Source organism: Plectropomus leopardus, chromosome 22 (assembly GCF_008729295.1).
Source record: "Plectropomus leopardus isolate mb chromosome 22, YSFRI_Pleo_2.0, whole genome shotgun sequence".
NCBI lineage: Eukaryota > Metazoa > Chordata > Actinopteri > Perciformes > Serranidae > Plectropomus > Plectropomus leopardus.
The window spans coordinates 1,870,784-1,887,724 of NC_056484.1; the positions used below are offsets into that span (position 1 = coordinate 1,870,784).

Sequence of the window (16,941 nt, forward strand, 5' to 3'; positions counted from 1 at the left end):
TTTGACCTGTTGGATTTAAAATATTGTCACTTCATCATTATATCCTGTTAGATGTCAGTGTGAAATTTTGTTATAATTAGTATATGATTTCTTGAGTTATGGCCAAAAACATGTTTTGTGAGTCATGGTGACCTTTGACCACCAAATCGCAATCAGTTCATTCTTGACTCCAAATAAACATTTGAAAAAAATAATCCCTCTAGAAGTAAAAACTAAAAAACTAACTGAAAATAGATATAAAAATAGGGATAAATCAGGGTACAGGCATACTGATAAAGTTGCATAATTAAAAAAAAAGTGGATGTATGAATATCAGTACTGGTTATCAGCCAAATGAGTTGTTATATATCAAAAAATCCTTTTAATAATGTCAGGGTGGTTTCTAAGCAACACAAAAACGCCGGGCGGCAGAGTAGGTTGCATATTTATCTTCACACCAAACCCACACTTCGAAAACAGTTTTAGGGATCGATGGAACAAGCTTTTTTGTAGGTGAATAAGCAGCTGTTTACCCAGAGAGGAGCTCCTGACTGCTGTGTTACAGCAAAAAAGTAAATAAATGTTTATTATTTATGTAGAACAGCGTGCATGAACCTGAGACCAGATTTAACCCTCTGCGTCTTTTTGTTTTTGTCTGTCCCACAGTGTGAAACCGCTTCAGCATGAAGACGAGGATGAAGGTGCAGAGTGATGTCATCAGTGCTCAGTCCAGGAGAAAAGTTGCCTTTTGTTTCACGCCTGCTGTGGTGTGAAAGAGCCCCCCCCCCACCTCCTCACCCGGTCTGCACGCCACCAAAAGACTCAACACACACACACAGAAACACACTTAAACTACCAGACACACACACACACACACACAGCAGAGGTAGTTAGAGGGGGATTGGATTTTATGCCTTTCAGTGCAGAGTGAGGCCTCTCTGTCCGTCTGTCTGTCTCTCTCTCTCTCTCTCTCTCTCTCTCTCTCTCTCTCTCTCTCTCTCTCTCTCTCTCTCTCTCTCTCTCTCTCGCTGTGTGTCTCTCGTCCCGGGGTTTTGGGCTGCCAAGCGCCATCAGGATGACATCATACCCAACCGACACAATGGAGCTCTTCATCCTCTGAGGTTCCTCGCCAGGCTGCGTCACTGCGCTGGACCGCCGGCCCGGGACGCTCAGGAGGAGGAGGAGGAGACGGGGGAGGAGGACTACAATCAAGGGAGGGAGGGGGGTGGGGGGGTGGGGGGGACAGGGACGGGGAAGTAGTTTGACATGTCGGAGCATCCTGCGGGACCGGGATCATGGTCCAGGTCGGGGTCCGGAGCGGCGCTGAGGCCCGGAGCGGTGAGACCCGGAGCGGTGCAGCCCATCGGGGCAGAGGCTCTGGTTGCCCTGCTGGAGGGGGGGCTGGACCGGGTAGTGCTGATCGACAGCCGGCCCTTCGTGGACTACAACGCCTCGCACATCCTGGAGGCGGTGAACGTGAACTGCTCCAAGCTGATGAAGAGGAGGCTGCAGCAGGACAAAGTCCAGATCGCCGAGCTGCTGCAGCACTCGGCCAAGAAGAAGGTAAACGCAGATACAAGAGGTTCATCTGTGCCCCGAAATCCTGATCCACAAAACATCAACACACGAGTGATCTGAAGCAGAGGGTGTCAGAGAGGCGAGGAAAGATACGCTCAGTGCTTTGAAACGCTTTGGTCGAGCTACAGTTATAGCTCGATTAGGACACTAACTGGACTACTGTCCTTGTCCCAGTATACAAGCACCAGGGAGAGTCCATGTATTTATGAAGTCTGTCCGAAATCTGCCCTCTTTCAGATCGTTTCCATAATCCTATATTATTTATACAATCTATGGTATGGACACAATCACAACTGTTTATTTACGATGACTTCGGGGTAGAAAACCGCCGCGTCACGTACATATGACCAAACAACAATAAGTAATAAACTCTGCCATCATTGATTAGTTTTAAGCCACCTAAAAAAATGTTTTTAGAATATTTTCACCACTTTACTTTGCCGTGCGACAGCCCTTACTGACGGGGATTTGAAGCCGTTAAATCAAACATACCAAACTGAGAAAAACATTTGACTCCTCTGAGCTGCTGCTCGACCGCTGCCCCCATCAGCTGCTGCGGCAGATAAAGAGGAGAAAATACTCAAGTACGTTTAAAGTATAAAGTATCTTTTGCTGCGGCCCCGTCCACAGCAGTACATCACTTAGCTTCCATGCCTGGTTTTTGGGACTGTACTGAATTAATCAGAGGAGGGGAGGGGAGTACTCACCCATCTTTTCAGTGGTTACCCGTCTGCATTTAATGAATTTAGTGCAGATGGAGAGCACTGTTAGACCTATATATTCTCAGAGGGAATTATTTTCTCTAAAGAAAACCCACAATTACTGCAAAATGGCAACCGTGCACTGTAGGAGGAAATAATCACTTGATTTCAGGCGTTGTGTTTGACCTCTGTAAGTTCTGGTTTTACAGTTATGACTCAGAGAAGATGAGGTGTGACTGTTTTTAATGCAACGCTGTTGAGTGTCAAGAGTTAACATGTTGAAAGAAGTGATAAAAGAGAATTTTCTAGTAACGCTATCATGAAACAATATGAAACGTAAAAGCAAAAAGTAAAAATGTTGAGATACTTGAAAAAATAAGAGTGACGTAGTGCATTGAGTGTAATCCTCTGAAAGTTATATACCGAATAATATAATAACATGCAGAACATGGAGAATCTTGTAGTGTTTCTTAGTTTTTAAACTGCCCTCTAACCTGTATTTTTAACACTTTAAACGCTTGAATCTGACGTTCCCCTGCTCGCTCTCCTCCTCTGAACGTGGGCGCCTGACCTCAGAACAGTGTATTTATATTTAACAAAGAGAGTTTGCGAGCCGCAGAGGCCGCTCCTCCCTTTTTGTGGTGTTGTGTTAAACTGGAATAACGGCTCTGAGGAAGCCCGGCTGCTCGTTTTTATTACTGAGGCAACATTTTCCGTACGATTATGAGCTGTAATTAATTCTGCGTGCAGCGAAGGAGAGAAAACAGAGTTTCCTCGAGTGAGTGCAAGCTGTAAAGCAGCCAAACCAGCGCGGTTTAGTGGCAGGCTGTCGACCCCCGACGGATTTCACCTTCATACTGAGAGTCAGAGAGACCCGATGCTGCAGCAAACTCACGGCAACACTCATGTCCTTTAAAGGAAAATGTTGGTGTTATGCAACTTGTTTTTGGTGGTACATTATTGCTGAAATTTTTTTTGAAACCCACAAGCAATCAGATGATCAGACAAGCTGTAAAAAGGGAGTTTTTCTGTCTCAGTGTTATTAATAGATTTTTTAAAAGTCTCAAATATTTATATTGGTGTTGGCATCAGAAAGAAAGTATTCAAGCCACAGTCTGAGGTATTATTTGAGCAAATTTGTGCCTCAAAATGATTTTAGTTTATCCGTTTAAAAGATTTGCTTTTGTCTGGGGTTACAGTTTAACATCACTTTGTTTTACTGCTGTTGTACTTTTTTAGAAACCCAGGGAACAAATTCCAGGGAACTATATTTAAAATTCTCATAATTACCTATATTTTAAATATTTTTTTAATGGAATTATTCAAATTTTTATGCAGATCTTTCAGGTTATTTCCTTTTTGTGATTTGTATATTTATTTATTTTTTTAGTATATTTATATATTTGCTAATTTTGGTAATTTTCTTGGACTTTTTACTTAGTTCTTGCCAGTTTCTGGATCACTTTTACTGAAGTTGCTCATTGCCTTGCTCATCACTAGTAGTTATGAAGGTTGATCTCTGCAGGTGATTCAGTTTGATTAAAAAGAGGCAAATGTTTACAGGTGGTAAAAAAATGTTCCTGTCGAGCAGAAACTTTGGAACTTTATTTTGTTAATGCTGTTTTACAGCATCACTACAGAAAGCTGAAATGTTTGACTGACCTGTGTAATTGAATTAAAACTGTATAAAAGTGTTTTGTATGTTATAATTCACTTGTAAAAAAAAGTGTATCTTTGTGTTTCTGTGTTTGTAGTTGGAGCTGCAGGGCGATCAGGAGGTCGTCGTTTACGATCAGAGTTCTTCAGATCCAGCGTCTCTCAGCTCAGAGTCTTTCCTCAGTGTCCTGCTGGTGAAACTGGAGAGGACCTTCCCCTCCGTGCACCTGCTCTCAGGTCAGTGCCAGACAAGTCCGAGTCAAAACAGCCACGAGACCGAGACCAGTCAAAGATCCATGAGACTGAAAGGTCGGACGTTGTCTCTGCATTACAGAGACAGCTGTGGTCACGTGGACACGGGGTGAAATAGAAACTAAACGATGCTGCTAGATCCGGAGTGAATCTCTGTTGAATATCCAACTGAAAGCTAACTTCACTGTGTTGAGGTGGCTTGACAGCAGTGTTTTGGGCGGGAGTCCAGCGTGGAATGAGAGATTGGAGCATAAATGCTTGCTGTGCCTACAGTCCTAATAATCACACAAAATGGGCTACTGGGACGTCTGCATAGTGCCCGAGCAGACCCTATGTGTATATCGGCGAATGATGCAATATGCGTCACATGGATCAAAGATGATCCACGTGCACGCTTGAACCTGGATGCGGATGCTATGAATGGGCCTTGATGAAGTCCAAAGATCCATGAGACTGAAAAAACCCAAAAGAAACTGGTCAAACCGAGACGTGCTGCTAGAGAAGCATGGCAGGCAAAACCATTGTTTCCCAGTTGTACAGAGCAGCTGTTCGGAGTTTCTGTCTGGCTGCTGTGCGACGCGTTTTTCTGATGTTTTTTGTGCGCATATAGTTAAAATATTTTCAACTTTGCTGCTCAAGGTGCAGAGTCTCACCACTCGTCAATGTCATTTTTAGGCATGTGCATGTAGCCCCGCCCCACAGGTGCTCCTAGCTGTTTCATAGATAACCTGCTGTCAACCAGCTGGGCCCACATTTCTTTTTTCCTGAAAGTGTGTGAAGAGGAAACACCAACAAAGAGCTGAGGACAGAAGCAGCGCGACAGAAAATGTCACCAAACATACTGGCCTTATTTGTTTTCTGTTTATTCAGCTTAGGTGCTGTGAAAAAATGATATTAATAATAATAATAATAATAAAATCAGGTTTTATTTGTAGTGCATTTTACATTTTGGAGACGCCTCTTCGCTGGCAGTAGTCATGGCTGGAAGAATGAAGTTTTTCGTGTGTTTTGTCCATCAGGCCCGTTCTCATGGATGTGATATTGCAAAAACGACTCGAGGGAATTTCTTCAAATTTAGCACAAACATCCTCGTGGACTCAAGGATGAACTGATTAGGTTTTGGTTGGTGAAGGTCAAAGGTCACCGTGACCTCATAAAACAGTTTGTGGCAGTAACTGATGCTTAAATTTCACATAAATGTCTCCTAGAATATAATGAAATTATGACATGTTTTATCCAGGAGGTCAAAGGTCAACTGTGACATAATGTTCTGTGTGTGTGTGCGTCATATCTCGGGAGGAGAAGGGGAGGTATTTGGTCAGATACTGAATTGGTGTCACTGATCTGTGAACTGATTGCAGAGATCTTGTGTGTGTGAAGCGTCCATGTTTCGTGTGTATAACTTTGTGGTGGTAATTCTAGTTAGAAAGTACATCTACATTTTGGCAAAGTCCACAAAGCAGAAACAAACCCGCTGAGTGAAAACTCCTCCAGCAGAGACAGCGTCCATGTTGCTTCAGTGTTTGTGTTTCTGCTGTTTCCACTCTGAGGACGAACTGCGAGTTTGAGTCACTCGTGATAAAGCGGTTTATTAGTTTGACCGACAGGCGGGTCGACTGCAGACGTCCTCCCTTCTTTCCACTGAGGGTTACATTATGTAACCATGATGTAATGCTGCACTGACGACTCCACCCTCATACGGTAAAAAAAAAAAGACTTCTGTGCTTTCCAAAATCACTCGGTCAAAGGTTTAACAGTTACACAACAACAACTTGAATCCGCTGCGAATAAATGAGGAACCTGCTGCGCTGACCGATAATAAATACTTCAGCAGGAGGGGAGGTTTCACAGGGAAGTTTGCAGAGAAAAGAGGATCACGATTATTTCTGACTTAAAATATCAGGCTAAAAAAATAACACGTATAAATATGGACAGCAGTAATTAAATCTTTATAAACAGACACTTCTTCAGAGTCTCCAGATTATGAGAATAAGATTAAAACTTTCTACTTATTAAAGTATTAACCAAAACACGCTGTATTTTATTTTAATAATGTCTGTTAATACACGGCTGAAAATAGTCCCCAAAATTGATTTATTTCCTCCTTTTGAATTAAAAACATTAAAACAAACCTTCAGTGAGCAGATGTTTTAAGGACATTACTGAGGCTTGTCTTGCTAATATGATTGATTGATATTGATCTATATTCTTTTTCTATGTAGACCATGGGAAGAAGAGACGTCATGAGACATATATATCTTTTTCTGTTTTAAGATGATTTTTGGGGCTTTTTATCTTTATTTAATAGGAAAGGCAAGGTAGCTTTATTTGTTTAGCACATTTCACACAACAGGGCAATTCAAAGTGCTTACAGAGCAATAAAATATACAACATATTGAAGAATAGAGACTTACAATAAAAGAGAGAAAAAAGAGAAAACATAAAATTCATAACTAAATGATTTACAATAGAAAAAATAAAAATCCCTTAAATATGATAATGATAATAATGATAATAGTAATGAATTTATTATTATTGTTATTATTAATATAAACTTTAATAATAAACACACATGCACAAGTACACAATCACACAAGCACATAGATTAAAAAACCTGTAAAAAGACTGTAATTAATTAAAACACTAAAATAAGAGTACTCATTAATACAAGGAACTGAAGATAGATAATAAGATAAATATAATAATAATGATAATAATAATAATTATGATGATGATAATGATAATAGTAATGAATGAATGAATAAATAAATACATAAAATACTCTTTATAGTAAGTAAAAGGTAAATGAAAGGATAATAGCACAAAGTATAATAATAGATAATAATGTTCAAATTAATAAAATGATATACCATCTAGTAAAACAGTAAATGTTTAAATGAATAGTCAGTAATTAAAAAGGTAAAGTTCAATCAAAAGCCAGACTAAAAAGGTAATGTAATAACAGTAAATGATTGTTATTGCCATGGTATGTTGTTGTTATTGTTTTTAAAGCGCTGCGGTCTTCTGTGTTTTATGTCTAGCTTTAGAGGCCAGCGCTGTTGCGTTTGATTCCGTGATTTCGGCATGCTGTCTAAAATCACACTGGAGCCGTATGATGCCGTGTGGTACTGTGTAAAAACGCAAAGGCGGTTATGGGTGGCCCCCGTAACGCAAACTGTGTAAAAAGTATTATTGACTGCTACATTTCTACTATTGTGACTCAAATTTAGAGTCACGGTTAAATGCGACTTGCTGGAAAAGAGATAAAAATGTATTTATTGCAATAAATCTGGTGAGAATCGTCATGAGCTTCGCGTTGGACCTGCAGAGCCGAACGAGGCTGCAGAGGATCGATTCACAGGCTTGTTGCCTGGCAACAAGCGTGGAGGTTGAGCCATCTGTGTGTCCGGCTGTTCTGTGTGACTGTAAACACCGATAAGAGTTCAGAGTGAGACTGAAGACGGACAGCTGATGGGTCAGATTCTCTGTCAGTGATCCACATCTGCGTGTCTGTTCCTCTCAGGTGGGTTCTCCGAGTTCTCCCACCTGTTTCCTGGTCTGTGTGAGGGGAAGTCCACGCTGGTCCCCTCCTGTATCTCTCAGCCCTGCCTGCCCGTCACCAACATCGGGCCGACCCGCATCCTGCCTCACCTGTACCTGGGCTGCCAGAGAGACGTCCTCAACAAGGTACCAGAGAGTAATATATTGTATAAAAAGTATTTTGAAAAAAGATTGCAGGAAACTTTTTTTAAATGTGTTTATTCAACATAAAGACAAAACATACAACATATACCACAGAGGAGATGTTCACAACATATTCACCATATTTTTTATCTTTTTATGTCCATTTTCAACATTAAGTACCTGTTAAATGGCAATACCACTTCCATCACGCATTCAGTAATTTAGCATTTATCTCCCACCTTTTCCTTCACAGTCCAACAAAAAGAGCACAAAAATATTCAAGAGTGACAAATCAGTAATAATAAATATAAACCAAAATCAAAAAATGTTTCGTTTAAAAATCGCTAAAAAAAAAATAATTTAAAAACAAGCATTTTTAAAAAAAACTGCCAAAATAAAAAAGGCATTTATTCTTTAAAAAAAATGCCAATATTAAAAGAAGCCTTTTTTTTGCCAAATTGCCAAAAAAAAAACCCCAACTCTAACAAAAAAAAAATCATGGGTCTCTCTTTACCTCTTGATTCAGTCCATTAAAAGTCCTGCCAAAGTGCCATTTAAGCATGAGACAGTTCACAACATTCTCATAAAAAAATTATTAGTAATTTATTACTATTATTACCCGACCCAATTTAAGGCAGAGGGAATAACGAGAAATCACAGCCTGAACCCAGCTAGAACCCGATCAAACCTCTGCTGTGAATTCAGGCTTGTTTCAAAATAAGAGCGCGCTGTGGTCCAATCACTGAGAATTAACAGCAGCATGTTAGCCTGGAAGAAGCGGGTCCGGGTCTCTTTGAGGTCTGATCTGGTTTTCTGTCTGCAGGATCTGATGCAGCAGAACGACATCGTCTACGTCCTGAACGCCAGTAACACCTGCCCCAAACCGGACTTCATCCCAGAGTCTCACTTCCTCCGAGTTCCTGTGAACGACTCGTTCTGCGAGAAGATCCTGCCCTGGCTGGACCGGTCCGTGGAGTTCATAGGTCAGTGAACGAGGGGATATCAGACAAATAAAATACCGTAAAACTTCAAATATACGCCCAGTCCTGTTTATTAACCCAGTGTGTCCAAACATATTTACAAATAAAAGCCTGTCTTCCTGGCTTAGTAAACAAGAAAGACGCAAAAAAACGAGATTAGTAGATGTAGAGAACTTTTTTTTTTTTTTTTTAAATCTTGGGAAAAATGTCCAGTGAACTATATTTTGACTGTCATAATTATATATTAAAAATTATTTTATAGAATTTTTATAATTTTTAAGTTTTTTTCAGGTAATTTCTTGCTTTGTGTTTTGTTGTTTTACCCTCTCTCTTTTTTTAAAATTTATTTGTTTTAATAATGTGTTTGGATTTTTTTTGGGCAAATTTTCTTGTAATTTTCACAGATTTCTTACTAACGTCTAGGTTGCTTAGTACCTTCTTCCCGTGTTTTTGAATAAAATAAAACTAATTTGCTCAGGTCTCAAAAATAATTTGATTGACTGTTTGCTGAGCAACAGTTTTTGTGTTAAAGGAATTAAACATAATGGGATAAGAGCTGCTCTGAGGTCAGTCTGACTCTGTGTATTTCAGAGAAAGCTAAAGCGTCCAACGCTCGTGTCCTGGTTCACTGTCTGGCTGGAATCTCGCGCTCGGCCACCATCGCCATCGCCTACATCATGAAGAGGATGGACATGTCGCTGGACGAGGCGTACAGGTGAGCGTCCTCCCTCTGAATACACACACACACATACACACACACACACACACACACACACACACATCTTCTCTTTAACATGTCGTCACACTCCCTCTTTAAGTCAACACACAACATAATGTGAGTTATTATAAGAACTGACGGCAGTATGAAAAAGTGGCTGTGGAAAGGCAATGGGCAACTTAGCAAGACATTGCTCAAAAAAATAAAACTTTTAATAAAAAATTAGTTAAAACTTGGAAAAAAGCAAAAAAAAAACAAAAGTAAATAACACAAAACATGACCTGAGAAAAGTGAAAAATTTAAAAAAAATCTGTATATGTATGTTTACTTTTTGTTTCTGTAGAATAATTTAAAATATATAATTATAATGATTAAATAAAAGTTTTTTTCTGGACATTTTTCCTTTTTTATTTTATTTTTTTTTTTTTTTTAATTATTTTTTGTTTTTTTTGCCTTTATTTGAATGGACACTTTAAGCGTTAAAGGTGGAAGAGAGAGGATGACACGCAGCAAAGGGCCGAGGCTGAACTCAAACCTGTGGCGAAGACATCGCCTCTGTACGTGGGGCGTCCGCTTTACCAACTGAGCTACGGGGTGCCCCCTTTTTTATTTTTATTTTTTATAATTTTCTGATAATCGTCCCTCTTTTGTAATAACAAATATTCAGGTCATTTATTTGTCCTTTTTTGCTAATTTCTCAAAATCGATGGGACACTTCTTGCAAAGTTGGTCATTGCCTTTTTTTAAAAAAAAATCAGACCAATTTGCTGAGATTTTAGAGGGTTAAACGTGAGTTTGCCTGTTGTTCGCTCCAGCTCTCATTAGACCGATGTTTTCCAACAGATCCGCTGTCATCACGCGCTGCTGCGGCTGTTTATAGCACCTTTACCACTAATTAATCACATGTGCCTGTAAACCATCATCGCACCCTCTCACGACATATCAGTCACTGTTATTAAACGTCAGAATGAATCGATATTCATTTATAGAGCTCGCCGTGAAACGGACTTCACAATCCAGATTTCCTGGCGCTCCTCTGGAGTCACAGACGAAGTTACACAACAGATTTCTGCAGCTTCGGCGCCGCCGTCAGAGTTTACGTGATCGTCAGATTCCTGTTTGATGTCGGTCGCACACATTCCTCTCCACATAGATCCAAACAAAAAACAATACAGAGAGTGTCCTAATGAGCGCAGATCCTCATTAACCCTCTAATTAATACATGTGTGTGTCACTGTCGATTACAAACACTCGTCATGATTCACACTAATGATGCAGCCAGAGGGATACGTTATATGGATAACATGAACGTATTGATCCTGGCTTTTTATTTTATTTTTTTGATTTATTTGATGCTTTTTATATCATTTACTATTCTTTTTATTTTTTATATTTATATTATTTATTTATTTAATATTATTTTTAATCTAATTAATTATGTATATCAGTTGTTTTTAATCTGTTATTATTGTTAAAGGCCCCGGCGGGCTATTAATATATTTGTATACTGATGAGCATTTTTTGATGTGCAGTTGAAACTTAAAAAAATAAAATAAAAATATTGTTAGAAAAATAAATGACGTGGCGCCACATTCTCTGCGTGTTTTCAGGTTCGTGAAGGAGAAGCGGCCGACCATTTCTCCAAACTTCAACTTCCTGGGTCAGCTGCTGGACTTTGAGAAGAAGATCAAAAGTCCTCTCGGTACTGAAGCTAAACTCAAGTCCCTCCATCATCCCGACGCCGGCGGGGACGTCACCGCACAGCCGGACGACCTGGAGCCTCCGGGCTGTCCAGAGGCCCCCGCGGGCCCCGGCCTGGCCCTGCTGGAGCCCCTCACGCTGCCTTGTGTTTTAGCCGACGCCCCCGAGGATCGTCTGCTGGCTCAGGCGCTGAGCGGCCTGCAGCTCGCCGACGGCCCCGAAGACAACGCCCGGCTGAAGCGCTCCTTCTCTCTGGACATCAAGTCGTACGGCGAGTCCGGCGGGAGCGCTCCTCACCGAGTGTTCGTCCCTCACGGAGGGTCGGGAGACGCCGCCGAGTACTTCAAACCGTCTGGCTTTAAAGAGCCGACCAGTAAACCGTGCCAGTTCTCCCCGGTGGAGGAGGTGTCGGAGCAGTCCACGCCGGAGCAGAGCCCCGACAAGGAGGAGGCGGACGGGCCGGAGCCGGTCGCACCGCCGCCCTCCAGCAGCTTCACCAAACCTCCGCCTGCTGCTCCGAACTGTTCACACCCGCTGCACCGGAGCGGCAGCATGGAGGAGAACGCCACCAGCTTCCTGTTCGGCCTCTCCCGCAGCCAGCAGCACCTCGCCAAACCGGGCTCCGGCGGGGCGCTGAAGGGCTGGCACTCGGACATCCTGCTGGGCCCCGTCACCGTCTCCACCTCCTCGCTGGCCGGCGGCTGGTACCTCTCCTCCGACTCCACCCGCTTCTACTCCACCTCGGCCATCCTGAGCGGCGGCAGCTTCGCCGCCTACAGCTGCGGCCACGGGCTGGAGGCGGTGCGGCGGCGCAGCCGGCAGAGGACGGGCGACCGCGGGGACTCGAGGAGGAGCTGGCACGAAGAGAGCAGCTTCGAGAAGCAGCTGAAGAGACGCAGCTGTCAGATGGAGTTCGGAGACGGGATGACGGACAGCCGGTCCAGGGAGGAGATGGGGAAGGTGGGGAGTCAGTCGAGCTTCTCCGGCAGCATGGAGGTCATCGAGGTGTCCTGAGACTGATCCGGGGACAGTTTCAGAGGTCGCACGCCGTCAGTCAGGACGAGTCCGACTGAAGCAGCTTCAACGTCACGGAGAGAAACGCGCAACACACATCGGGCGCTTCACCGAGCGTCGCGAGAGTCGACAGAGACGAGCGGAGACTTGAAGATTTACCGAATCGATCGAAATACAAGATTTCTTTTTTAAATCTGGTTTTATGTTTTTGATTGGAAAGAGGAGAGAGTGTTGCATTATGGGTGGTTTTTAGCCTTGATGTTTTTCGGCTAAAGTGAGTCTATGAGAGTTAATCAGCTCTAAACAGGGATCCAACGGTCATGACAAACCAGGAAAAGTCATGGAATATGCAAACAGCAATTTCCAGGCCTTGAAAAGTTTTGGACAATGAAATACACCCTGAAGGTCTCGGAGAAGTTTTGGAATTTGTTTCACAAACCTGAATAATAACTGTCGGAAAGTCGAAAATCCAACAATAATTTCAGTTTTTTACAGTTTCTTTATGGGATTAATTGTGGGAATTTTGGGTTTGGAAAGCTTCATTTCTTTATAATCACTAAAAAAAAAAATAGCCCAGTTTTTTTCTTTGAAACGCTGGATTTCTGCTCTTCGTAGAAATGTTTGTTTTTGAGGAGAGACAAGTCTTGAAGGACGCTGTCAGTATCTGAGGACGAGTGTCGAAGTGTTTCTCATCTCGTCCGAACGCAGCTGCTGTTGAAGGGAGTTTGTCTGATAATCAGAGGCGTCTTTTTGGGGGTTAATATGTGTAATTATGGTTTGTTCTGTCATGAAAAAACTGGAAAAGACATGGAATTTGCAAATAGCAATTTTTAGTCCTAGAAAAGTTTTGGAAAAGAAGTCATGGAAATCAGTTTTACAAACACCTGATGTCTTCAAAGACAGATCAACGATCACTTCTGTTTTTACAGTTTTACTGTGTGATAAAGGGTGTCATTTTGGAGATTTTTAAAGAAAACAGACAAAAAAATTCCTCAAAAATCACTGAAAATTTTAAATGAAAAAACAAAAAGTTGTCTTTGGAAAATGTGGGCCTTTTTTTCTTTAAAAAAGTTGGCTTTTTTAAGAAAACATGCCTAAAAATTGGTATTAAAATCAATATAGTTGTACGCAAAGATAAAAACATAGCTCCCTCCCCAATGCTTAAAAAAATATTTGACATTTCCTCCTCATTAATATCACCCCCCAGATTACATTTCAATTTTCTGAATTCAATATTTTTTTAATAATATATTTAAAAGCTTAAAAATAGTGACGAAAGAGAACCGAAATGGAGTATTGATGGTTGTTTCAGATAGTTTATGGTCTTTAAATTTGCCTTAAAGTCCTGGAAAAGTCCTGGAAATGTCTCTGCAGGTTACATCACTGATTCAGAGCAGCAGCTGACTGCCAGCACGGTCTGTAGCAGTGTTTTTATTTTTGTGAGACATTCGTGTCTGCATCTTTACAACCAGAAACAAGGACATGAGTTCGGCGACTAAAATACAGCGACTCCGAATTCACGGGGGTCGTTTGTTGTGATCGGAAAGTCTTGAAAGCGTTGACTGTCATTTTGATGAAAGATAACGGAAGTAAATTCATTTCTTGGTTTTCAGTTTGGATCGGAAATCAGGGGTTGACCGATACTTTGGTTTTTTTAAGGCCGCTACCGATTATGAGAAGTTAAGGAGACCGATAACCGATATTTGGAACCGATATTCATTTACAATAAAAATAACGATCTTTCTGTCAGCATTTAGAATTTTGAATATAATAAACTTCTTTTAGCAAATGTTTAATCAAAACTGCAACGTTCAACATCATATACAGAGTTCCCAGTTTTTTGTTTTTTTATTTCACAAAGGCAAATGAAATTTTAAATAAAAAGAAGTAAATAAAAATAGCTCCCTGAGGTTTTACAAAGTAAAAATTCCTTCCATGCCGACTTTTTCTTTGCACTTTTTTATTGATTATGTTCTTAAAATAAAATGCAGGTACAGACAGAATGCAAAATGCCAAATATCGGCCCACATAAAGGGCCAGGCCGATGATCTGCCGATCCCTAATACAGTTTTAAATATCGCAAATAGTCACACAGCGAGAAAAACAGATCTTTGATGGATCCAGATGATTTTTTAAAGAATCGTAGACCTTTGAATCAGAGTAACGAGGTGTTTTCAGCTGAGGTTCGGACATCGGGCGTGTTGATTTGGGCTGCGATCAAATTCAGGCTTTTCTGCAGGACGTCGACACGATGCTGAACTTCGGTGAACCGACTCGTGTCGGTCTGAAGTCGTCTCCGGTGTGTGTTGCAGTAAAAAAAACTTTGACGAAAACGGACGGACTCTTTGTCTGTGGAGGAGGAGCTGCTGGTCGTCTGTTGGGATCGTCGTCACGGCGATGATGATGATGATGATTTTTTGAACTAAACTGAAGCTGCTGGTGTTGGACTCAGAGGAACTTCACAGATCCTCACTTTGGTTTTATTTTTCTGCAGCAGCTCGCCGAGAGGAAACGTCTCAGGTGTGATCTGAGCTGCAGGAAACGCGACAGGTGAGCTCACCTGTGGGAGGATGGAACAGCAGCTCTGTGAGACTCACAGACGTGTTCACAGGTAATCTTGCACTACTGTGGTTTGCAGAATGGATTTGACGATTAAAAGTGTATAAAGCAGAAACGGTTCTGAGTTTGTTTTTAAAGCGATATTCAGCTCAATATCTGAGTCTCAGTTTCCTCCTGGAAACTTTTTTTATTTTTTTAACTTCAGCTGAGAGGAAAATAACTGACTCTAATGTTTAATTTAAGTTTTTTTTAAATTTACATTCCTTGATATTTCATTAAGAATCCATTTAAAACCTGGTTTGAATTCTCTAAAAAATGGGAAAAGGCAATGGGCAACAAAAAAAAAAAAGACTGAAAAATGTGCAAGAAAATAATAAAAAGTACAAGAAAATTACTTAAAAATTTCTTTAAAAAAAAGACGTAGCTGTGTGTGTGTGTGTGTGTGTGTGTGTGTGTGTGTGTGTGTGTATATATACATATTTAAAATTATGTTCCAGAATTAATGTGAAAGGCATCTAAAAGCAGCTTAAGAAAGTGGTGTTGCTCCAGGTTTCGAAGGGTTAACCCTCTGAAACCTGAAAAATTGATTTGATTTTTTCTTTGAAAAAAAACACAGGAAAACAATGACCAACTTCACAAGAAATGTGCCGCAAACTGCAAAAAGCAATAACAATAATAATAATTTGAAAGCGAAATCATCTGGAATCTAGTTGTGTGAGATATTGTGTTAGACATTAATAAAAAGTGAAGGAAAAATGTCCAGAAAACCATTTATAATTGTCTCAGTTAATTTAAAACTTGTTACAGAAAAATGCACTTCCTTGGTGTCATTTTCTTTTTTCCTTTTTTTTCCTTATTTTAAAGTAAATTGCAAGTAACTTTTTACAAGTTTCCATGAGCCAAATCTTGCCAAGTTGCTTTCTTGCCCTCCCATGTGTTTTAAGTAAATCACGCAGGTTTCAAAGTGTTTCTTCAGAAAAGCCTCCTGGAAAAAGGTGTAATGCGCCTTTAAACTGTGCTGTTTTTGGAGGATTGATGCCACGTCGCTCTCTGCTGGATGAACTGTGTAACAGCAGCGCTCTTTCTGCATTTCGTTTTTCTTTATCCGACAGTTTATGTGTGTATGAATGGAGCAGGATCAGTAGATCTGTGATAAAGTGACGGACTTATCTTCTGACGGACTTAAACCGCGATTAAAACATTAAATCTGGAAAATGAATCGCATGAATGTGAATAGAGCGCAAGAAGAGAGTACGGAAGTCAAAGACTGCCAATTCAAATTTTAAATTAAAAACATTTTCATTTAATTTGTTAATTTGTTTGAAAGGTTGTACAAAGAAAGTACTTCAGTGGTCTTATATGTTATGTACGTCTGGTAGCAATTAATAATAATATTACTAATAATAATAATAATAATAGGGTAAGGGTTAGGGTAGGGTTTTATTCATACAGCGCTTTTCACAGTACTCAAAAGTTAATTATAGTCAGTAAAACATACCGAATAAATAAAAGCAAGATCAGTTAAAGCAAGACTGACAAGCAATTATACATTTATAAACCCTAAAAAAAATCAATTTAAACTTTTTTTTGAAATTCATTTAATTTTCCCACAACTTGGTTTTATTTTAATATTGGCAGCCAAAGACTTCTACCTTTCTAACTTTTACCTCTGAGGTGTAGTACAGGAAAGTATAAAATACCCTAAAATTCCAAAGTACAAGTATCTCAGATTTGTACCTAAGTACAGTAGGCCTAATTGAGTAAATGTATTTTTTTTTCATACCTCGTGTGTGTGTGTGTGTGTGTGTGTGTGTGTGTGTGTGTGTGTTTGAGCCTGCTGACCAGCAGGGGGCCTGACTGACCAGCAGGGGGCGTCCTCACATTTACACTGACTGTTAATAGTGTTGGTTCATGTTCCCTGAGCTTTGACTGGGAGGCACTCACCTCTACGCCTTAGGTTTTTTTAAGTTTTTTTTTTTTAAGTCTGCCTCCTGTTTTTGCTTTAGTTACACGAGAAACTCGGTATAACAAAAAAAAAAAAAATTGAAAAATAATTAAAAGATGTTTATTGTTCAAATCGAGGTTTAAGGTTTATTTTGTACACAGTAAAATGACAGAA

At 40.4% G+C, this 16,941-nt stretch overlaps 1 protein-coding gene across 1 annotated transcript; it reads left to right on the forward strand.

The window, feature by feature from the left end:
- Positions 1-1,235: 1,235 nt before the first annotated feature.
- dusp16 (dual specificity phosphatase 16) lies at positions 1,236-13,238 on the forward strand. The gene is made up of 6 exons (XM_042511555.1): positions 1,236-1,542; positions 4,013-4,151; positions 7,690-7,853; positions 8,674-8,833; positions 9,422-9,545; positions 11,159-13,238. The coding sequence occupies exons 1-6, from the start codon at positions 1,246-1,248 to the stop codon at positions 12,261-12,263; spliced, it is 1,989 nt and encodes a 662-aa protein (XP_042367489.1). The 5' UTR covers positions 1,236-1,245; the 3' UTR covers positions 12,264-13,238.
- Positions 13,239-16,941: the final 3,703 nt, after the last annotated feature.